Below are 24,486 nucleotides of genomic sequence, written 5' to 3'. Positions count from 1 at the left end.
ATGGCTTATTGAAACAACCAACTGAAAACCATCAAGAGACTCATGGTGAAAGATGACCATTGTAATTTCGTTGGAAACTCAATTTTGTTTTAGATGTCCACCGCATCTAATTTCTACCCATTAAAAAAATTTTGAAAATGATAGTTTTGGCATGATTGGACCCAAGGGTGGAAGAGGACATGGCACATGACCAGAAAAGCATCCTGGAATCTTAGAAGGAAATGCAGGTGAAATAGAGGCATGATGGCCTTCTATGGAGGCCAGTTGTCTCCTGCCCTTTAGTCTAAATAGTGATTCTCTCAAAACCACATATTTTGGGAGAATGCCCTGCAATATTGCTTTATATTGTGACTATAGATGGACACCCCCTTAACTCCCAAGTTCATGTCAAGGAGGAAGAATTGAAAAGCCAGTTTATGTCTCATTCTCTCTCTTCTGGCATCGTCTCTTCTCTGCACTGAGACAGCATTGCATGGAACTGCTTGCACCACGAACAGAGGCTGCAGATGGACAGGGTCTGCTCAGGGAGATAACATCACTTGCTAGTTCTGCCTCCACCATCAGAGTCGGAGTGATCGGTGATGGAGAACAAGGCTGGATTAGGTCTCCGAGGCCCCCTCTTTCTGAGTCCAGGAGATGGATGATACAGGTAATCACTCTCTGCTTTATCTTCTCTCCATCTCCTTACTGCAGCTCTAACTACTCACTCTTATTGTTTAAGATCTAATTGTAGGATTCCATTTCTCCAAAGAGAAGTCAGGAGAGGAGTGCAATGTGCAAAGAGCCCTGCAGCCCTTTCGTACACACCCGGCCCTCATTCTGCCTTGAAACAGAGGGGAAGGGGACATTAGTGAGTCCTCAGAAATGAGACTTCCTTTGTGTCTGATGCCACAGACTTTTGAATCATTTTTGAAGAGAAGGTCTACTTTGGCTGGTATCTGCTGACTGTTGTTGAATAAGGGGGATTGCACTGATTTCTTCTTTCCTATAATCGTTAAGTGTGTGGTTGTTGTTACAGTGCACCTTCAGAAATTCCCCGAGTGCTGTTCCTTTGGCAGCTGTGGCAGGGAAAGAACAGAATCACACATGAGTTGCAGAGAATCCATCTCTACCACTTCAGGAGGTGTGACCTTGAGCAAGGAATTTAGACTTTCTAGGACTCAGTTTCCTCAGTGATAAAGTGGGGATGTTTAATTGAGAGTGGGCCGGGAAGTCCTGCGTGCAGTCTTACATGCGAAGTGTGTAGCACAGCACCTGATGCACACTAAGCATTCAGTGTTAGTTCTCAGTATTCTGGGTATCAGCAATGACAGTGGGGGCCCTAATGAGGTTGTTTGGAAGTTTAGAGCTAGCATTTGTAAAGTTCCTACTTCTGTGCCGTGTATACACTAGGCGTTCGTTAAATGCTGGCTACTATTATTATCCTGAAATTTAAAATACATGCAGCATGACATAAAATGTTGTATTAGGCAGCATTTTCCCCCATGGCATATACATGCATTTGAAAATGTCATTGGACATAATTTGGCACCATTCTGCACACTTCTGCCCCTATCTAAATTAAGGTTTTAGTGTAAATGTCATAACCTTCATGGAACTGTATGTTTTCACCAACAGTTGATTTCAGGGTCTGAGGTTCTCAGCCAAATGAGTTCATGATGACTGAATCCTTTGAGAATGAGAGTGATCAGTCTCATGAGACAGAAGCTGCGCCCAGTGGACCCGTATTCCTCAGGCTGGTCTGGGAGGTTGTGACCTTTTGTCATTTGAGGAATTGGCTGCCCAGGTGACCCTTGAATGCAGCTTTGCCCACTGAGCCATGTGTATACTCCCTGCTTCAGACCTGCTCTGATTCTTTTCCTCTTCCAGCAACTTCCCACTGCCAATACACATCCCAGTGCAGACATTGGCCGAGGACAGTACTATTTGAGCCTTCCCCATTAGGTCTTGGCATCGAATCCATGCAATCCCAGGCAGACCAATGCAATCCCAGGCAGGCATGGGGTTGTGCCTGCTTAGCCAGCTAAGGCATGACTTCTGACGTTGATAATCACGATGGGAAAGGGGGAGAATGATGACAAATGATGAAGAAGGGAAGGTGACTTGCCTGTAGCTTATGTGGATTATTTTTTCTCTTTTAATTTCCATGTGTGTGTGGTCAGATCAGAGTTCTCAGCATAACAACAACAAAAGCCTTTTACTGAGCACTCACTATGTGCTGGCTACAGGCCAAGTCTTTTAAATATCAGCATCAATACCGTCCCTTCCTTCCTTCTTTCCATACATCCATCTATCCATTCATCCATTCATTATCTATCGATTTTTCCATCTGTCATCCAACTTAATCCTTAATCCCGAAACACCCCAATTATATATGATGTACATTTTCAGGTGGGTAGATGAAAGTCTAGGAAGATGTAACCTGTCCTGAGTCATACAACTTCTAAGTGGTGGAGTTGGTTTTCTCACTGACTATAGACCCTGAGCCCATAACTGCCATACCAGCTGCCTTTCACCTCAACAAATTATAGTTGTTTTCATCTTCCTCATTGTCATTGTGTGATTTAGCTTTTCTCATGTGTCTCGCAATCCGACTGGTCATGCTGACATTGGTGGGTCGGGGGGTCTCTAAACCATGTCACTTGTAACTGGAAACAAATCCACCTGTTAGAACCCGTATTCATACACAGGCAGGGACAGGGCATTTAGTTATGCACTGCTGCTGTAGTTACATCAGTTGGGGACTGGAGTTAGAATCTGGGTCTCCATGGCCACAGTTCCCGTGGGGTAGGCAGGAATGGACAAAGTTTCCTTTGGATTGGTGAGTAGGCTGGATTAGGGCAGCTGGATTTGTATGGGTTTGGAGAGAGGAGTGGGAGAGTTAGAATCATCTACCCACGTGGATAACATTCCCAAATGGAAAGCCATGGGTCTTGGCCTTCTCCGGAAGTTTGTCGGAGGCAGGCGTGAGTCAGGATCCTGCTTTCCCATTTCCACAACCCTCGCCTATCTCTCAGGAGCCTGTTGATAATCAGTAAATGAAATTCATCTTTTCCCCCATTCCTGAAAGCTGAAAGGTGAGGGTTGAACTACGGGGCAAATCCTGAACACTGTCTTATTGGAACATGGAATTTGAAGCTGCATGGATGGGGAAAATTATTTTATTTGGGAGAACAAATTTAAGTTGGGCAGTTACCTGAAAGAAAATTAAGTTGCTGATTGCAAGGCCAGTTCTCTGAAGAAGATAGATTGTAATCTTTAATTAATCTATCACTCACACCAAAAAAAAAAAAAAAGCTTGTCAAGGGTTGGGGGGCAGTTCATATCACACTGGTTTTGGATGGCAGGGGCTGTATTCGGAAGCCCAGGTCGCAATATCTAAGCATTGCTGCCAGCACTCTTTATATTTACTTTTGTTTAGTATTTTAATTTCCCCGTGAGTCTTAGACCTCCGTGTGGTGTGCAAGTTGAGGCCTGACGTGTGCACTTTGGCACAGGCTTCCCCATTGTAATGGAGATGAAATGACTATGAGGATGACCTTTCGGTGCCTTTGTCTGGAGACGGCCCTTCTCTTTAACTGAACACCTTTCTGATGCACGTGTTCTGAACTCTTGAACTGCTCATTCCCTTCCCTGGGCTTATTGCTCAAGCTGCAGTTTATCATTATATGCCTCCAAAGACTTTGTATTTCCTACGTTTGACATCAAGATAGAATTTTTCATAACCCTTTACTAGTCATAAATTTGATTGTTAAGGGACCAGGTTAATCTTATTTCTAATACCAGCATCTGATTTTGAAACCCTGATTTAGGAGCGTTTTTCTTTCTGCTACCTTCTGAAAACGCAGGGTGGAAAAGTATAAAATATGTCACCTGATATTGGAAGATTGTTTATTTCTGTTCATTTTGTCCTGAATAGTACCTAAGAGATGCATTTGAAAACTTATCTTGTTTATATGTTTCTTCTGTTGCAATTTCTTCCATTACCTGAAATAGTCGCTTTGGACAGCAGGCAAAGCAATGTGCTTTCTTGGCTGGGGGATGAATGGGTAAAGGAGTTTCTTGGTAAGGAAGCAATTTGGGGACCATGGAAGCATCTGGAGACAGGATTTATCATTTTGTGTTGCATAATATTTAAGGAACTTGTACCCCTAGTATCTCATGTCTGCCTTTCTCATACCCATTTAACTCCATTTTATCGAAAATCCTTTCATTGTTTCTCCTCTAGCTTCTCAGTGCATGACACACAGTAGGTGATTAATAAATATGTGTTGACCTGAGCTGCGGCGTTTAAGTTAGTAATTAGGTTCACAGACAAAATTATGGTAGGTCTGTGACGTGGGGACTCATTTCTGAGCCTTGGTGAGCCTTGTTCTACTCCTAAAGGATTTTTGTGAGGATTAATTGAGATAACTCACAAAAATACCTGGCTCTCTGCCTCTCTGCTTGGCATGTGGGAGGCACTCTTGTCACAGAACCTATTGTTGTCGTTCTAGAAAGAAAACATATGGCATTATTTAGGGGGAGAAGTTACAGTAGGATTTTTAAAGAGTGTATTTCTCTTCCAGTAAACAATTCTGCATTGATAACAAGTAGGCACAGAATAAGTGCAAAATATTGGGTTAATTCTTGTTGACAAAAGTTGGACTACAGGTCCAAAGACGTTATATTTTCAGGTGCACACAAATGCATTTTTTTAAAATTTCTAAACTCTCTTCTATGTATGGACAGATTTGCACATGTGATATCTGTACAAATTTTACTTGCAGTGGTTCTCTGGGAAATGAAATTTCTGCACTTTGCCAAAGCATGTTTTCCTTCTAAAGAGAGGCAACTGATAATTACTAATGCTAATGTCGAGGTGAGGTGCCATAGATAATCTAACACAGGCAGTGACCCCCAGAGCGTTTATGTGTGTTGCTGGAATGTGTTCGTTTTCTTTATCTTACTATTGATGCACCTCTATTGAGCAATTTACTCTCTCTTTGTAGATAGGATCAGATCCAATATAAATTTATAACACCACGTTTACATTTAAATACAGGCATTTCCCAGTTCACAGTCTTTCTGGCTCCCACTTTCCACCCACAACACACACACATGCACACACGCTCCAAGCTACATACCAATCTCAGAAGTAGAATCAACAATCCTTCTTTCTGTTTCCACCAACACAGTTTCTCTGGCTTCTGATGTATGGTCAGTGTCTGTCTGAAAGAGTGACATATTCGTATATTTAGGTATGGTTGAAAAAGGCAAAACTTAACAACAGAACCTGGACAAGATTAATGTTGGGCAGCAAGAAGCAACAGAAAAAACAGAATCACAAACCCAAATGCTTTTTACATGTCATTTATTAAGGTTAGACATCTATTCTTTTAAGCACGATCTTGATTCTGAGCTTTGGTTCCAAACATTACAGCAGTGTTGCTTGGGCCTTGGTTCTCCCACATATGTGTAGCACGTGACATTCAAACGCATTTGCTGATTGGAAATATATTAGTCCTTCTTCATGGGCATAGTTGGTGTTCATGAAAACCACTGATTTGGGGTAAAAGAAGGAAAGAATTAGCTTTGTTTTTGACATAGAAACAAGATGTCATTTGCCGATTGTTCATTAATGCTGATGTTCACTATGGGTCTCTGACCGTGGAATGTGCCTACGTCCACATGTGTGTGTAGTGGCTACACTCTGGGCTTCTGGTTCTGAGTCCCTGCCTGAACCATGAGCTTCTGTGAGTTCCGATGAGTTCTTACTGATTTTATCCAATGGAGATTTTTATGAGAATTATGTCCCCCACCATTACACAGTTGATCATTGTCAGCTGAGTTGGGAGTAGATATAATTAATTTAGACTTTTGAAAGGGCTTTGAAAATACTCAGAGAACTTATATTTTGAGAACTTCAATTTAAATGTGAAAAGCAGTTTACAAAATTGCATGTATTGTATAAATCTACTTTTGTTACAAACACACCCATAGGTACACACATAGAAAAAGGCTCCGAAAGAAACACACGCAGTTACGTACAGTGGTTCTGGCTGGCTGGATGTAATTTAGTTGTTCAAGGTAAAGTTAATAAAGTTTGTCAAACAGCCGTGGATTCAAATTCTGCCTCCATCACTAATTGGCTGAGAGCTGTGACATTGGATAAACAATTTAGTATCGGTCCACCTCCAAGTTCTATCTGTAAAGTGGCAATTGTAATAGTACCCGCCTCCCAGGCTTATATGCAAGTGGATTAGGCATAGATCTAGGAATTCAGAAAATATACTAGTAAGTGTTAACTTATTACCCTTTCTGCTTTTTCCTTCCCTCCTTTTTTGATTTTTCTCCTTTCGTGAACATGCCTTGCTTTTGTAATATGAAAAATAAGAAGTAAAGTTTTTTGTTTTGTTTTAAGAATCAGCCAAAGACAGGTGGGGCTGGCTGTTTTCATGGATTTGCATTCTGCTTGAAGCCTGTTAGCACAGGTCTTCTCTCACAGAGGATGGAACAGGTGTGGACTAGGCGGAGCCCAGCTGTCCACCTGGGTTTAATCTCCATGATTTTTCTAAAGTAATGCTTCCTAGAGAAATCTCCCAAATTTCCTTTGGCCCTAAACATTTCAGGATGTGAAATGTAAGCGAACAGAAACCATCCATGGGTGCATCTCAGGCCTTCCATAAATGACATTGGCTAGATGACCCACACAATGGTCTCCTGGTGCCATTTTCCTGCACATGGATCCTAGGGTAAGGATGGGGCTCCTGACTTCGTATGAGGTGATGGACTCTGTATTCTTCAGGCTGGAAAACATTAAATATCATGTCATCTGAAAATTAGGAGAAAAAAGAGGGACAGTGTGAAGAAGGCAGGAGTGGATGTTGCAGGAGCTTTCAGTAAGCCTGTTTCCTTGCTTGGGCCCTGGCTTGGTCCTAGGTTTCCTTATAGTTAAGGCCAGAAGCAAACTGCATTGCTTGCTTTTGTCAGGGAATGACAACTGTGTAACACAAGCCAGTCTGAAGAGGTGAAGTCTTCCCTGGAATTGAACTTCAGCAGGTGCCTGTTTCACTGGTCCGCACGTGAGGCCTTGAGTAATCCAGTGAACAAAGTTGTGCTCAACTGTGATTTTATAAAAGACACAGAAATGCATTTTGAATAGACAGTTCTCATATCAGCTCCCGGAACTGGCATAACCCCGACTCATAATTCAGTGAAGGCATTTCTGCAAGAAGCGAAGATAATAAGCTCCAAGTGCTTTCATTTTCTGCCTTTCTTTCTTAATGCAGGGAAAATCGAGATGGGACTCTCAGTTAAAACCCAGATGAGGGGCCTGGGAGTCATCACCGTCTGATCCCTGAGGACATTACGCCAATCTCTTTCTGTAGCCAGAACCGGTAGTGAAATGATAGGAGGGTAGTAGAAGCAAAATAGCACACATTTTTTTTTTTCCCAGTATAAAAGTGTATGTGTGTGCTGCATGTGTGTAGAATGGGAGTGAGAATGGAGAAGGGATGGAATTTAAATAGAGTGCACATTTTTTATTTCTTGCTGACATTATATGCCCGATATGGGTTGGTAGGGTCCCTGCACACATGGTGACTCAGGGACCCAGGTTGATATTGTCTCCATTGTCTCATAGCTGCCCCATCTGGCACACAAGGCCTTCTTGTTCACCACTGGAGATGGTCATAACAGCAACTCAAGCAGAGCAGAAAGTCAGAGCTAACGTAGGTTCTTGAAGATATTTTTGAGCCCTTGAATTAACCAAACCTGAAACTGCTTGACTTCCTCTTCTTCTTCAGGCTTCTTTTGATGTGAGATATGTTTTGTTGTTGTTGTTGTTCAAGCTACTTTTAATGGACTTTTCTGTTGCTTATAGCCAAAAGCTCCCTTTCTTTTCTTTTTTTTTTTGAGGAAGATCAGCCCTGTGCTAACATCTGCCAATCCTCCTCTTTTTTTGCTGAGGAAGACTGGCCTCGGGCTAACATCCGTGCCCATCTTCCTCCACTTTATATGGTATGCCACCACAGCATGGCTTGCCAAGCGGTGCATCGGTGCACGCCCGGGAACCAAACTGGCGAACCCCGGGCCACCGCAATGGAGCACGCACTTCACCACTTGTGCCACCGGGCCGGCACCCCAAAAGCTCCCTTTCTTAAAACGACTCCACCTTGCCACCGATGTTTGAAGATATCCCCTACTTTAGCCCTGATACCTGAAATTACACAAAATATTCACTTTCTAAGTGGAAAATGCCCATGTGAGTAACATCAGGAATGGGCATCCTAATTTAACTTGGTTGCATTTGATTGCTTTCGTCTTATCTGAGATCAGTGGGATAGACTGAATGAAGGAGGAAGGAATGGCAAGTTGGGAGCAGAGGATACTGTCAGGAGGGCAAGCCTGGGAGGTGCTACAGCATGGGACTTGGAAATGGCACCCTTCAATTCCTGGGAGGAATTTAAAAAGCAGAAGAGAGGTATACAAAGTCTGGACAAAGGCACCAAAGGTAACTTCCCCTACTTTTAATCTCTATCTGTAGATAGATATCTGGGTATCTTTTGTGAGAAGGGTGGGAGAGGTTCATTCTCAAGGGGAGTGGGCAGCCATGTGGATGGCAGCTCTTAACAGAAGCAGCAAGGAGATTCTTGTTAGAGGCATAGCAGGAAAGACTGGAAAATATTCATTTCCCCCTTTTCCTTAGTATCAGAAGGCTGATAAAGGCTGATAAAGTGGAGTAATGCCCTCAGGTAAAAAAAAAAAAATATATATATATATATATATATATATATATTTCCCAGCCTCCTTGCAGCTAGATGTAGCCATGTGACTCAGTCCTGGCCAATAAGATGTTAGTAAGTGTTGAACTGCACTTCTGGGAAACTCCTTACAGGGAGCTGACTCAGCTGGAAGGCTCATTCTTCCTTCTTCCTTCTCCTCTTTCTACCTTCTATGGCTTGGAACTCAAATTAATGGAGTTCCAGGAACCATCTTGGATCAAGAGGTAAACTTTTGGGGATAAAGAAGCCAAATGGCTGAGAATGATGGAACAGAAAAATAGGAAGAGTTTTTGATGACTTATTGGAACCATCAAGTCAGTCCTGGACTAGCTGCCTAGCCATGAACTTCTTTTAAGTGAGAAAATAAACTCTTAGATGTTTCAGCCAATACTCTTTTGGGTTTTCTGTTTTATGCAGTCAAACTAAGCCCTAACAGAAACAGTGACATTTTTGCTATCCAAGATGTCTATTGCTATCATTTGACAATAAAATTGGCCATAATGCTGTCTTAAAATGTCTGTAACATGTCTTTAAGACATTTTAACTCTCATTCTTCTGCTGAAAGCCTGTGGATTCCAGGTTCAAGTGCTTCTTTTACTTTAATGGGAACTTACAAAGTGTGAGACCAAGGAAAAGCTACATTGAACCAGACCCCACCCATCAACCAACCCTAGTGTGTATCTGTTGCACCAAGAAAACCCTTGTGAGGGAACATGTTCTTCCTTTTTTAATCCACCTCTAGAGATCAGGAACATAATCGCAATCATCCCACTGTAAACCTACCACTCATAACTTCATCTTAATATTGCTCGAAAGTGCTTTTTCACATATGCTTTTGAAGTATGAATGTCTTAAATTCACTATTCTCTGCATATAGTGGCTTTTCTTTCAATATGTTATAAATGACCTTCTAGATCTAGCATAATGGGGTGTTGTACAAAAGCCTCTCTTTTGCTCTGTTCCCAAGTTTGATGGTATCAACCAACAATATAGCCCCTTACTTCTTTTCTTTGTAGGCAAAAGGAGCATCATTTTGGTAAAGACTTAGAGTGTGCACACACATCTGATTTTCCTCCCCTTCCAGGCCCACAGGGAGATTACACATTCCTACCCTCTGCAAGGTCATGTGATTGGTTCTGACCAATAGGCTGTTGCGTGGAAGTGACAGGTGGCATTCCAAACCAGCACAATGGTTTATCTTCTTAGGCAGGCTCACCTCATGGTCACAAAATGGTTGCCAAAGTTCTGGGAATCACTTGCAGATAACAATGACCAGAGGCAGAAAGAGATAAGAATGTTCCTGTCTCATGTACCCTTTAAAGAGTGAGGAACATCTTTGCAGAAGCCTCTGCCAATAGAACTCATCTCATGATGCATTGGCCATCATGGCATCACATACCTGCCTGTGTCTCAGCAAGGGAAATGAGACTACCACGACTGTCCCCCACAAGTTAAGAATTCTTCTTTGGGCCAGGAAGGGGTCTGAAATTGTGTTAGCAAGGGTGAAGGGAGGAATGATGAGCAGGCAAGCCAACAGCCTCTGCCGTGGTGTCCTCCATGCCATGGTGTCCACATTGGCAGTCAACTCCCTACATGTGGGAACGATGCTCCTTTCTAATGTCAACTCGCAGAGTCATTGCTTGGTCCTTGGAACTCCCACTGACCATCTTCAACAGAGGTGTGGACCCTGATGTGGAAATTTTTCAACAATTGCCAAATTCTGTCCTAAGTAATGTATTGAATGTACCAAATCCGAAAAGACCGGGAATAGAAAAATCGAGGCTGAGGACAGTTTCCAAAATTAAATCCTTGGTGATAATGGAGGCTTGAAGCCTATAAGGCTGAGACCTTACCTTTTGTGCTCCTTGGGTTGTGGAGAGAACATCCATCATCGAAACAGGAACCTGTCAGATGCCTTGGATATACTGACAATACGTTGATGGGAAGTGAATGTCCATAGATTGCATAGTCCCCAGGGCCTAGTCTCGCTGCTTATGATTCAAAAACCCTGTTTATTTGTATCAAGGACAGTTGAGACTTTAATCCTCAATAAACTAACGTTCCAGCAGCCTGCCATAAACTTCTTGTCAGAGAAGAGATTATTATTAGAACACTATAATGAAAGATAATCTCTACCTAGATGTACTTTCCTCAAAGCCTCCAGTAGGAGGGCTTGGAGATTATTACAATAAGAAAAGCCTCACCAAGCAGAAACCCATGTTTCCTACTTTCAAAATATCCGTGAATTCGTTGACTTGCATATTTTGACCAAGATCTAGCACAAGCTCTTTTCAATGAATAAAAAATTGAATTTTGAGAGCAAATGTTTTGGTAAGGAAACAGAAAACTGATACTAGTATTCTCTCTGATTATAATTGTGAAACAGTAGACGTCTTTCAATAAGTGCTAACATTTATTATATTATCAATAATAAAATCTGACTCAATAATAATACAGTCATGTGACTTATTGAAAGAACTGTGCCGAGCTCTCTGTACCCCTTAACTTATTGAATCTTCCCAACAGCCTTATCCATTTTACTAAGTAGTTTCTCATTTGCTGATGAGGAAACCGTGGCTACTGAATTAAGTGACTACCCAAGTCACAGAGCTGTTAAATGACAGAGCTGTAATTGAAACAGAGCTGTGTGACATCAGAGCTATTTTCTAAGTCACTGCAGTGTAGGATGGGTTCAAATGAGATTATTAAAAATGTGATTATTTCTAGAATAAGACAACAAACTAAATGATATTCAAGTTTCCTTTCTCATTTGAAGGATTCCCTTTCTAAGCAGATACCCACGAATCATCAGTGTACTCAGATTCCCCAAGAAGGCTGACTCTCAGCTCCTCAGGACTGTAGAGGTCGGTTTGATTAGGTGGTGACTTCCTTCCTGTTGGCAGCATTCAGGCCGGGGAGGGGGTGGTTTTCAAGAGTCAGAGGTTTTGTAGGAGAGCTGTTTGGACTAAGTGACCGTCTAGTCCCAGCTCAGGGATGCTGTGTTGCTTCCAAGCTTCTAGGGAAGCAGTTACCTGCATGACCATCATGGCCTCCTGCTTGTGGAATGTCTGCAGGTTGTTTCTTTTAACGCATTCGTAAGCAAGTTCATTGGTCTCATTTCCCCCAGATGTAGCAAGAGTGGAGTGGAGAGAACACAGTGGTGCCCAGTAGTCATGGTTGGCCCTCAAACAGTTATTGAGTCCCCTCTCTGGGACAGGCTCTGTATTAGTGTGCTAGGACTGCCACAACAGCATAACACAGACTGGGTGGCTTAAACTACAGGAATTTATTTCTATTTATCTTCACAGTTTTGGAGGCTGGAACTCCCAAGATCAAGGTGGTGGCAGAGTTGGTTTCCCCTAAGGCCTCTCTCCTTAGCTTGCAGATGGTCACCTTTTCACTGTGTCCTCACATTGTCATCCGTCTGTCTATGGGGCACATCCCTGGTGTGCCCTCTTCTTATAAGGACACCGGTCATATTGGATTATGGCCCACCCTTATGACTTCATTTAACCTCAATTATCTCTTTACAGGTCCTATCTCCAAATAAAGTCACACTGGGGGTTGGGGCTTCAACATATGAATTTGGGAGGGATATAATTTAATCTATAACATGCTCCATGCTGGGCATGAAGGATGTTATGGTGGATAAGGAAGAAACAGTCCCTATGCTCTGTCAGTTTTCAAGGAAGACAGTCTTTAAAAAAAAAATTGTGTAGTTAAGTAATCGCAAGATGGTTAGTGCTATGGCAGAGAGTGTAAGGTACTAGTGCAGCTTAGAACAGGTGACTGACCTTATCTATGGCTTAGAGAAGGCTTCCCTGAGGAGGTGAGGTTGGAATTGAAGAGGTTGGAATTGAGGCATGAAAGGGAGAAGGAGGAGGTTAGGCAGGAGTAGGTCTTGGGACCAGGAGCAAAGCAAACAGTAGGTGTGATCAGGACTTTAAGGCATGGTCTTGTATACAGCAAGCTCCAAAAACTGAAAGGCAGCCTGCATGGCACATGCCTAGAAAAAAGGGCAAGAGATTGTTCAAAACAATTCTGGATCCAAAGTTCCATCACTGTGTAATCATATCTAATGCTGTGGAATTGCAATGAATTTGCTCAAGAAAAGATGGTTTGTGATTCCATTGTTTATATCCTATTTGTTGCAATAAGAAATTCTTAAGACTTCTGGATCCCCAAGACTCAAGTAGGAACTTATTTTAAAAGTGTCGGATCCTGGGCCCCACTCCCCAGAGATTGTGATTTGATGCATCCAGGATGAGCTTCAGGAATCTGTATGTTAAACAAGCACTCCTGATTCTTCTGGCGCACATGGTCCACGGAACACACTGAGAAAGCCCAATCTAAAGAGACAAGCTGCTGACATGTTACCTAGAAAAGCTGGGCATAACAGTACTTGCAAAGAACTCCAAGACCGGTTAGAATGTTTGCCAGATTCAACTCATGGGGATTGGATGGGGTGAGACTAATCTTTATTGAGTGTTTACATGGGAGACACTGTGGTAAGTGCTTTGTGTGTATCAGCTCTTTCAGTTAAGTACAACAATCCTACTGGAGGGCACTATGAAGTATCCCCATTTTACAGATGAACAAAGTGAGGGATAAAGAGGCTAGATGCATGTCTGAGGTCACACAGTTCGTAAGTGACAAAGTAGGCACTCACCACGAGGTTCAAACAGCCCTGCAGTGCGTGTGTTTGCGAGGTGTAGTACCCGGCACTTGTACGGCACCTCCTGATCACTGAGCCTGAATCAGTGCGCTTCCACTTGTCGTTCACTAGGTGATCCAGAAAGTCTTGGATTGTGGACCTGATTTGAACCAAGAGGATTCTGTTGATTCTCTTCAAAACCCTGGCAACAGCCCTTGGACCTCATCCCTTCCTTTCACTTCTCGTGTATTTTATTATTCTTCATTGCTAAAACATCCAGATGGCTTGGAAAAGTAAAATATGTACAACTCAGGACAGAATCAGAATTTTCTAAATGATGAACTTTTCAACATAGTTTGTGTCTCAATCCAAAGGCATTCTATCCCTAAATTGAAAAAAAATAAAAAATAAAACAGTTTATTTTAAAAATTGCTTTGCAAACTCCTTGAGGGCATGTCACCGCCTTATTGGATGGATCATATTTTTAACTTTCACTTCCCATCAATTTAAACATAATCTCTCAAGGAATTGATGGGCCAGTTGACTCTAAATGAGTTTGCCTTTCACGCAGCACTGTTCTGTCCGCTTGCCACAGAAACGATTCCAGGTCATTCCAATTTATTTAATTAATTTTAGAGATGAAATTATTTTGCCCAATAACTAGAATGTTAATGGGACTTATTGTAATGGTTCAGTTCAGGTTTGTTGGTTCGAAAATAAACGCCTTCATTTCAGTATTTGCCTTTTGGCTGCAGCCCGTTAACCCGTCACACACCGTAACCTCATTAACATCACGGCTTAATTGTAAGTTAATGTACACCTAGTTTTTGTAAAGCAGATTTCTATCTTAACTGCCAAGTTTTGCCCCCCAAATATACCCCTGAAGTGGCATTTCCAACAGATGGATGGATTGGAGTGACATAACTCATACTTTTAAACGTAATAGCTTTATCGGTGCCTTAATAATACAAATTTGAACTGATTTTTATAAGTTGGAATAAAGTGAGGAAAATAAATCTCAGCCAGCTAGAGAGTAATTGTGGCATTGAGATTTTTGGAGGTGTACTACCTCTGTAATTGGGAGAGGTTGCTGGGAGTAAGCAGGGGACAATGGAACTGCTACAGAATTGGAGGCAGAATTAAAATCTGCATGTTAATAGCTTTCCTGCTGGTCACGAATAGATTCCTTCTTCACATCTCGGATATATAAAGCTTATTTCAAAATAAATTCTGGGGAACGTTCAACCTGATTGAATCTGCTGTAAGCTCTGTTAATATATTTGTTCGAGTCACTTGCACTCAAAAGCTTTTTAGACAGAATATCACTTTTTTATATTATTCATGGTAATGTAATTCCCCCCTTTAATCTCTTCAGGGTTTCCCATTAAGTCATGATACACGGTTCAGAGAACGTTGGATCGGCCATTAATTACCCTATCTGGACTTCCGTGTGTCTACTTTTTGTCCATCTCTTAAATCAGCCACTTGGCAGCGGCAAGACACGGGGCCACTCCAGACCATTTGATCGAAGAGCTCTTGTTAGGAGATTACGGGACTAATCTTGGAGCGAGCTAATGGAAATCATTCAGGAAGTAAAACTGAACAACATTAGCAAAATCACTACATATTATAGGAATCAAGTGCATTCTAAATGGCTTAATCCCATGGTTTGGATATCAAGCCTAAGGCTAAAATGAACCTCTTAGATGACCTGAGTTACCCAAATGCCTATGACGTCTGTATGTATAACTTATGTGGGGCAGGACGCCATCAGAGATGGGGACTCTTTAAAGCATTTTTCATTTGACCAGGCAAAGTAAACAAAGGCATAGTGGATTGAACAAAAAAAAAAAAGGAAAAGAAAAAAGGAAGGAAGAACTGAAATATTTTTTTCCCCACAAAGGAAATGCCCCCGTTGAAAACACCTGATATGTGGTACATGTTCAATAAATATTTGTGGTTGAATTGAATTACTTGGTATAGATCTGATTTTTGTTTCAAAAACAGTGGTTGTGAGTCTTTAAAAGTCTTTGACTTTCTCTTCTTCTCTAAATCAATAATTCATTAATATTGTCATTAAAATGCTCTTATTTGATCATTCCATTTATAGTCTAAGGGTGACAAAGCAGATTCAAGGATTTGAGGGTCATAGAAATAATTTTCAGTCTAGAACAGGGTCTGCAGACTTTGTCTATACAGGGCCAGATAGTAAATATTTTTGACTTTGTAGCCCATAAGGTATCCATCACAACTACTAAACTGTGATGTATAGTGCAGATAGCCAATAATATGTAAACAAATGGGAATAGCTATGTGCCAATAAAACTTTATTTACAAAAACAGGTGGTGGGCCAGATTTGGCCTGTGGGTGGTAGTATGCTGGCCCCTGCAGCACATGTTTGTCTGTGAGACATACTTTCAAAAATCATTTTTTCTTTGATTTTCATCGTTTAAAAACATGCTTTTTCAACTGTGGCTAAGTGCCCATCTTTTGACTTTTCATTTCTTCCTGATATAATTCCAAGCCCTTGCTTTGGGATTTCTTGTTAGCCCTGACACTTCTTGTCAGATATCCTACCCTTTGGCTCTGTTGGGAATGGCAGCAGAGCTAGAATGGTTGGATGTGAAGGCAGGAGCCAGCTTGGAGATGATACTTTCCATACTTGGGCAACTTGGGAAAAAGTCAAGAGTTTGGAATGAGGATTTGGAACAAAAATGCTGAGGGCTGACCTCATTTTTTTAGGATAAAGAGAAAAGAAGGGAATAGGAGAGGTGGTATGCCTGCTCACTTGGCTGGAAGTTCAGGGTTAATTGATGAATCTCTTATAAGGGTGTGTTACAAAGTCTTTTGAGGACAAATATTGCATGGTTAGGATTCTGAATAACAGGCAATACATTTCGTGATACAGATATTAAGGAATCATGCTATTGGTTTTGGAAGAAACCTAAGGAAAACAGAGTCCTTTCAGTCTTTTTCCTGGGTGTTATTAAGATGGCTTGTCTTCTAAGCACCTGTGTATCAATGTCTGCATTTTCTCAACAGAAGAGGGTTAGTGGTCATTTAAACTCATATTTATTTAAAATGCTAACCCTAAAATTGATACAGTATAGTAAGGAGATGGGAGAATATCTCCCTGCTTTTTAGGAGACAGGGACATCTATCATACTATTGTAAGTGCTGGAATGTTCCGGGGAGGCAGGGCTAAGGCGGTCTGTTTTTGTCACTCTTTCAAAGGAAAGAAATACCCTAAGCTAGGTGAGTACACCTGGTAGCTGTTTGCTCCTCGGGCCTCTGCTTTGAATGGTCAATACTGTAAGCAGGAGACGGGCACGTCCAGCCACCACTCCTCAGATCTTGACAGGCTGAGAAGCACTTAGCGCCCCAGCCTCCCACGAAGCATCCCTGAGAGAGCAGGCTCTGCCTTCTTCCATCAGACCCACGTGATTGCTCTCCATTTTACGCTCGAGATAAAAATAAACAGAAACCACTTTCACCTTTCCGGTTCCAGGGTTAAGTGCCCAAGCAGGTGTTATTCGAGTTGTGTAGTTTCCAATCAGCAAAACCACCCCCTTTTACATGTCACAGCAAACATAAGGAGATTCTGAGAACTGAACAGAAGAGAGCTCTCGGCTGTGTTAATAGAACCATCTCTTAGTAGGGGGCCTAGCCATCCTTGGCTTCCTAACATACTTACTTTTTTATGCATCACCTGGGGCTCTCTCTGGAAGGAAAATGATGGTGAGGTCACTGGTGGGGTGACCCAAAGACCAAGGCACTCCTTAAAAGGACTTGAAATTTCACATGTAAATGTGACTTCCAATTAAAGCTGGATTTGCTTAACTCTATTCCTTTCAAAAAGATTATACTGTAACACTGTTCTGATGAAGCCATCTCACCCTGAAAATTGTCATCTGATTTATACAAAGCCATCTGCTTCTGTACGGAGTGTTTTATTTGGGATCCAGGAGAGGAGAAGACGCATCTGTACCCTCCAAAGCATCTGAATCTTAATGAATAAAGACACTGAGAGTTATTTAAAAGAGACTAGTATGATTCTATTTATAGTTTGTTACCATTTTATAATCCATCTTCAATTTGGATGTTTACTGTCAGTCACGCAGGGAAATTAACTTCTCTGCTGGTTTCCTGAGTAAGGTAGCCATGATCAGAGAAGCAACCAGTAGGGCCTGGGAGCCCACTGAGTACTAAGCGTTGGATAGGAGGGCAAGTTTCCCTGTTCTGAGCTGCTGCACAAACAGCATGCACCCGTCTTTAATGTGTATATTCCAGCCCAAGTGGAAGAAGATTTCTCCTACAGCTCTATTAGCTGTTTCTCTTCAAAATGAAAGGCAGGTTTTACTCATTGTTTATTCACTCGTTGTTTATTCCTTCTTCAATCCTTTTCCTTTTTTTTCCCCCTCTCTCCCTCACTCTATCCCTCTCTTTCTTCTTCCCTTTCTCTTTTTCTTCACGTTTTAATAGGTTTCATTATTATCTTGGTATGGAGATTAGGAGACGAATGCCATTGAAAAGCTGGTTTGTTATACTCATGGATCCCAAGAGAAAGGGGACACATCATGCCATGGGGGGGCCACATGGGGAAGTACCACGGTTGGTCAGAAGGCAGAGGAGGGGGGGAACTGTGGGCAAGAGCCTTTATTGTGGTTTCCATGGGAAGGGATGGGTGAGGCAGAATAAGCAGGTTTAGGATTGACTAGTGTGAATAATTTCAGCGGGCTCTGGGCTATAGGGGCTGCCCATAGCTGTCTGATGCCTGGCCCTGGAGTGATGGGGTCAGGTGGACAGTGGCCTGGAGTGAGTGGAGGTAGTTGGGGTGTGTGCTTTCAGCTGTCTGATGCCTGGCCCTGGAGTGATGGGGTCAGGTGGACAGTGGCCTGGAGTGAGTGGAGGTAGTTGGGGTGTGTGCTTTCGAGCAGCTGGTTTGCATTTGAAAAGTGTGCTCAGGGGTGAGTTGCTTCCTATCTCTAGGAATTGACTCACTTTGGGAGGGGTCTGCGTTTGGGTCAAAACTCCCCAGGGCAATCTCCTTTGGTTTTAAAATCATAGCATTGAATGGGACTGTTGAGATGACAGAAGGCAGTCCTCCATTCAGTGCACACAGGTTTGATTATTTAACTCTCTTCTCTGTTTTAGAGTAGCTCTCAGAAGTGACTCCTAGATTTGGTGGCTCCCAGAAGCCCACTGCCCACCCAGCACCCATGACTCTGAATGGTGGCCCAGTGCTTTCTGATGACAGAGATGGGGCCCGATGCGAGAGGGGATCCGTACATTTCACAGAATTTGTAATGCTTACCCAAGCATTAATTTTGCTGCATAGGCAGCCTGTTCTCCCACAACACACTGACTAAGAAGGAAAGGGGCCCAGAGCACCCAGTAGCGCCTGGCTGACAGCTCGTGGTTCCCTCGCCATTGAAGGTTCTGAGGAAGGTGGAGACATCAGCAGGAGCTAAGGAGAGTTTTAGTGGCTTTTTTTCTTCTTTCCTTCCTTTTAAATAATTTTTAATTATAAGTATAGTTAATACTATGAATTTGCCAAAAAAAAAAAAAGAAGGAAGCCTCTGGCTTCCTATAATCCTCTAGAGACATGCATATTTCTAAATTTAAATGTACTCTTCTACCCTATCTGGGGAAAGGAAACATTTTTTAAGACAAGCTAAAAGAAAAGATGGATATTCCCTTTTATTCTCTTACCCATATTTCAAAATTTTTCTCCCTTAATACTGTACATTTGGCATAGTTATTGTTGAATATTATGAGGCATAGGGAACTGGGACTTTGAACCTTGTGACTTTGGGCAAATTGCTTATTCTCTCTGCACCTCAGTTTATTCATCTGCATAACGGGGATGATGGCAATGACTATGTGTCAGGGCTTTTGTGAGTATTCCTTAGGGTTATGAATGAGAGGGGCCATTACACACGTTACACTAAAGGGATGTCACTTAGTACTGCCAGTATTATTATTATTGCCCCTCGCTGCACTCCTGAAGGGCCCTCTTCCTCACCTGAACAGGGCAGAATGGGGAATATTTGCTCTTTGTTAATAGGAAAAACCTCATAATTCCAGAGGACTTCACATTTGGAGTGATTGTACTAGAAACCGGAGGGAAGCCCCCTGTTTTGATTTTGCCCACAAATACTGGAGGAAGACTCTTCGGAGCCTGGCCAAGAGAAAAATGAGAATGCCAGCTTAAATAAATGTTACCCGAATCTCTGCAGAATCATGATATGTCCGATTTTTTCAAGTGTTGACTATAGGGTATTTATTATTCAGTGATAATAATAAATCGCTGCTTATGAAATCCAGGGACTCGGATGTCATGGAGCGAGGCAGGAAAGTGCAGGCAGAAGAGCTGCGAGAGACAGAGGTCCAGCCAGACCTGGGCTATTAATCATTGCCCTCCATTATTTCCTGAAGATTCATTCATTGTTCCGTAGGTACCGAGAGGGTCAATTAGAGACCACAGGCAGGCTTTTTCAAAGACACAGGAGGGTCAATTAGGCCCTCCTTATAATTTTCTGCTTTAACAGCAAATGCCAGCCTATTGCACCTCAGATGCAAGGGAGTTTGGAAATAAACAGGGTACTTTCCCTTCTCCTCCTTTAAAAAGAAAGGAAAAACAATTTCCAGTGACGAGAAATGGAGGCGGTTGGCCCTTGGTAACATATGGCTCACTGTCAGGCTCTGGTTCAAGTGAGGCAGAGGGGATCTTATCACCGAGACTTGTGGGCAGCAGAGTTCTTGTGAGGTCAGAGGACCAGGAACAGTCAGGGAATTTCTATGATGGAACGGTCTGTTCCCATATCCGAGGCGATTCATTTATCTTGGGTGCGATCTGAACCGCACTGGCATGAGAGTGGGATTATAAAGTATCTGTGTACCTGAGGTCAACTGAAGTGGACATGCAGACTAACACGTTGTGGGTCACCATCGCCCATCGCTCACCAGTGTCCTTGTTTGGAAGGAATTCCACCAAATGTACGTTAGTATTTTTTGCACAACACTGATTTTTATTTATTTTCCCTGGGATTAGCAAACAAAGTTTGAAACACATTACAGTCAAGTCAAGAGGAAGGGATTGTCATAAGTCAGGGGCAGACATGAAATGTGGAGGGAAGATGGTCAGAATTCCATGTACCCCCATTTCTTCTACTTTGTTGAAGTGGGATATTATATTTTGACTATGCCCATTTCTAAATACCTAATCTTGTTCACAGAATGAAGGACAAGTTATTATTATTTCTTTACCCTGACATCCTTTTCTACCTATCCACCATCACATAGAGATCTGGAAGCAAAAGAGAAATACTTTTAATGTTCAAAAACCAAATCCAACGTTAGTGATTTTTTCCTGGGATCTCAGTCATTCTTCTGAGCCCCATCTTGTCAAATTTATTCAGCCAATGTTTGTTGAGCATTGGCTATGTGCAGGCACGATTCTAGATGTTGGGGATACAGCAGCCGACAAGCGGGGAAAACCCTTTGCTCTTCAGTTCTGGAATGCTGGAGTCCGAGGCCTCCGGGCCCTCTCTCACTTCCGGGTCGTTTGTCCTGTATGATTTTCGGGAAAGGGGAAGAGGACTGAGGCTGAAGGGTGAACTTGTGTCTACTGGAGCGTTTGCTAAAAACACTGAAAACTGGCCCATTTTTCACTTCCCCGGAAAGAGGACATAAGTGGGCACTCCTCTAGGGCAGTGATTTTGTCTGTTTTGCTGCTCTTTCAGAGTCTGGAACAGTGCCTGGCGTATAGTAGGTCCTCAACAAGTATTTGTTGACTGAATGAAGTAATGGTGGACTGTGGTGCTGAGGAGCTGGCCTCACTCCCAGCCTCCCGGGAAGCTTTCCTTCACCCCTGAGCAGCTTTGGCTCCTGGCTGCTGCTGCCGCCCTGGGGATCAGCTCTCTTTTCAGCGCTTTTGCTTGCCAATCCCTGGATAAAAGGGCAAGAAGAGCTTCCAACGCTTGGACACTCCATCCTCATTTCCAGCTCCTATCCCAGGAGTTGAAAATTAGTGGCTTGCAGATGTCTTTTGTTGGGACTGCTGGGTTTTTGTTTTCTTAATGAAATAAATTAGTTGCCAACATTTTAAAAATTGGGAGACTTCACATCGCAATCGGGATTTCCTGCTTCCCTTGAAAAAGCAGAGCTGGCGTCATTTGCCGGCACTTCCAAGTGGTTCCAGTGGGCTGGGTTTCAGCAGCGGCTGCCCCTCTCTAGCTGGGGTACGTGCCTCTGGTTTTCCATGGTGGCTCCTCACTCTTTATAGAAACTGCCTGGCCTCCCAGGCACTGGAGTTTGTAACCCCTGCATGGCAATTACACTAATTCATGAGCCCGCCCACTCATGCCCTGGCTATCATGGTGGCCTCTCATAGGCCTCCCTGACTCCAGACCTCTGATTCATTGAGCTGACCAGCATCTTGGCTCCCCAGTCCTGGATCTGATGGTGCTCTGAAAGGCCAAGCCTTGTATGTGCAGATCCTTCTGTCTAGAATGTTCTTTTTTACTTCTCCACACTAACTTTGACTCTTCCAGAAGACCTGTCTGAACCCTAAACCCCCTCTCCCTGCAACCTTTGAGTGTGGGTTGGGAACCCCTCCATCCTCCATTGTTCCCATAATACGCTCCACAACCACGATTGTATTATGGTTATCTGGTTACTACTCTGCTGGCCACCCCAGACTGTCATCCCCCTAACGACAAGGACTTTGTTGCTCATGGTCATATTCTGGGCATCCAGGCAAGATGTGGCCCCTGGAGGAAAGGATACATGGATCTTCCTGGATGGAGCCTAGCTTGGGAGAGGAACAATGGTGACAAAAGGTAAGACCGGAATGGTGAAGAGGCTAAAGTCCCCAGGTGCCTTGGGAGTCCCAGCAAGCATCTGGATCTTATCTTCATGGCGATGCAAAGCACTGGGAAGGTTTATGGATGTTTTGGTACCCTGTACATAATAAGGGGACCAAGTGTGCATTTAGAAGGAGCCCTCCAGCTTTAGTGAGAAGGGTGGGTTGGCAAGGGGCTGGGCTGGTAGCAGGTGGGCTCTTAGAATAGTCCAGGCAAGAGATGGTGGAGGTCCAAGCCAGGGATGGTTGTAGAAATAAGATGTGGCTATCGATTGAGTGTAGAGGGGCAAGTAGATGACATTCTACCGTGGGGAGGGGAAAGTCCGACATTGTCTATCCAATGAATTTATGAAAATAACTTCACTCCAATTTTCCCCCTTCTCCCCAAGCATCACCTTGGTAATATATCCTCTTATTAATAGTTGCAGAAGGCGGTGGCTCTGAGTGCAGCATTTGATTTTAAAGCAGCGCTGTTAGCAAACATCCACTGGCTTGGATTTTAGTGTGCCTATATTTCTGTATATTCCATGTAGAATATCTTTGCCTTTCTTTTTCTTCTTTTATCCTCCTCCTTAAGGGAAATCCCCTTCTCACAGTAGCTTCTTGGTAGAGTGTTCTAACGAATGACTTTAATCGTGTGAATGTATAGCAGAAACGGACAGGAAAATCCTCAGTCCATTTATCTTACAGATCCCAAGTGTGCAGGCACAAAACCACAACTTCCACCCTTTTTCTCCTCCTTTATTTTATACTTTACCTCAATTTATGACTTGGCTTACAATCTGTTGCAAAAAGCCCGGCTCCCCACCTTCCTCCCGAATCTACATTTTTCTATTTTGTCTGAAATAGCCAAGGTCTCAGGAGTTTGCCATTATTTTGCTTCAGAGGAATTAGTGACATTGAAAGGTTCTCCTCTTTTTTGTGTGTAATTTTGGTCATAACAAGAAATTTACAAAGCTGTTTTTTTTCCCCCATCTCTGCGGTTCGGGAGATTATATTAGATGGTATTTGATATAAAAATACCCATGGTAGGGCTTTTCTCCTTGTAGAAGCTTAGAATAAGTGCCACCAAAACAGGTACCTTTTGTAGAACAAATTCTGAGCTCTGTTTGATCTGAAATTTTCTCATTTAACTTTGTGTAAGACATGACATAGAAAAATAATTTTGATAGCTGCTGGTCTAGGTTCACTGGCTATAATATCGTATTGCTATCATGATTAATACTAGTGATAAGTATTGTTTTGGAACTAATTCTTTAGTAATTAATTAAAAAATTAATGCAACTAGGGTGCTTGAGTTTCTGTGTTAAGAATTTTTTACTAGGAAGGCATAGTGACTGTGAAAGCCAAAGAAATAAATAGAAGAACGTTTTTATTTTAAAGCTGGGATTGTTGTGTGCTGCTGTATTTGTTTTCAATTGCTGGGTAACAAATTACCCCAAATTTAGCAGCTCAAAACAACACCCATTTATTAGCTCACTGATCTGTAGGTCAGGAGTCTGGACTCAGTGTGACCAGTTTCTCTGTTCAGGGTCTCACAAGGATGAATTCAAAGTGTGAGCTGGGGCTACATTCCTTCCTGGAGGCCCTGGAGAATAATCCACTCCCAAGCACTTTCTGGTTGTGGGCAGAATTCAATTCCTTGCAGTTCTAAGACTGGGGCCTCTGTCTCCTTTCTCACTGTCAGCTGCTGGCCACTCTCAGCTCCTGGAGGCCACCCACATTCCTTGCGACATGGCCCCCTCCATCCCCGGAGCCATCAATGGAGACTGTCTTGTGCGTTGAATCTTCTTCTTTGTGCTTCAGATCTCTCTCATTTCCCTTGACTCTGACAACCCTGACATTCCCTTGACCCATATTTAAAGGGCTCATGTGATTAGATTAGTTTCCTTAAGGTCAACTGATTTGGAACCTTAATTAGCATCTGCAAAATCCCTTCCAAGCAGCACCTAGGTTAGTGACGATGGAATAGCTGGGAAAGGCTAGGTGTACACCAGGGGCCAGGAATCTTGGGGGACAACTTAGATTTCTACCAACCAAAGCTACTTTTTTTTCTAAATAGCAGAAAACAAAGCCTTGATCTTTTCAGAGGCAGAAAGTTTAGTATAAAAGAAAGGGGGTACTTGAGGAAGACATAAAACACAAAGAAAGGAAGCTTAGATAGAGCCTCCTGGATGGAGTCAGAGATTTGATCATAGAC

The 24,486-nt window shown here is 42.7% G+C and overlaps 1 protein-coding gene across 8 annotated transcripts in view; it reads left to right on the top strand.

Annotated features, from left to right (window-relative positions):
• The window catches only part of WWOX (WW domain containing oxidoreductase), a 950,804-nt gene that overhangs the window by 368,928 nt on the left and 557,390 nt on the right, over window positions 1-24,486 (top strand). The window contains exon 9 of one of the 8 annotated variants that reach the window (XM_087419894.1): window positions 467-18,271. The exons of the other annotated variants lie outside the window; for them this stretch is intronic. Within the exon in view, the coding sequence (XP_087276020.1) occupies window positions 467-727 (261 nt within the window). The 3' untranslated portion in view covers window positions 728-18,271. Of the gene's footprint in view, window positions 1-466; window positions 18,272-24,486 lie in introns of those variants that run through there. 8 annotated transcript variants of the gene reach the window in all.

This window comes from Ceratotherium simum, chromosome 30 (assembly GCF_057802395.1).
Source record: "Ceratotherium simum simum isolate JZ-2026a chromosome 30, ASM5780239v1, whole genome shotgun sequence".
In the NCBI taxonomy this organism is placed as follows: domain Eukaryota; kingdom Metazoa; phylum Chordata; class Mammalia; order Perissodactyla; family Rhinocerotidae; genus Ceratotherium; species Ceratotherium simum.
This window is presented reverse-complemented; position numbering and strand designations above follow the sequence as displayed.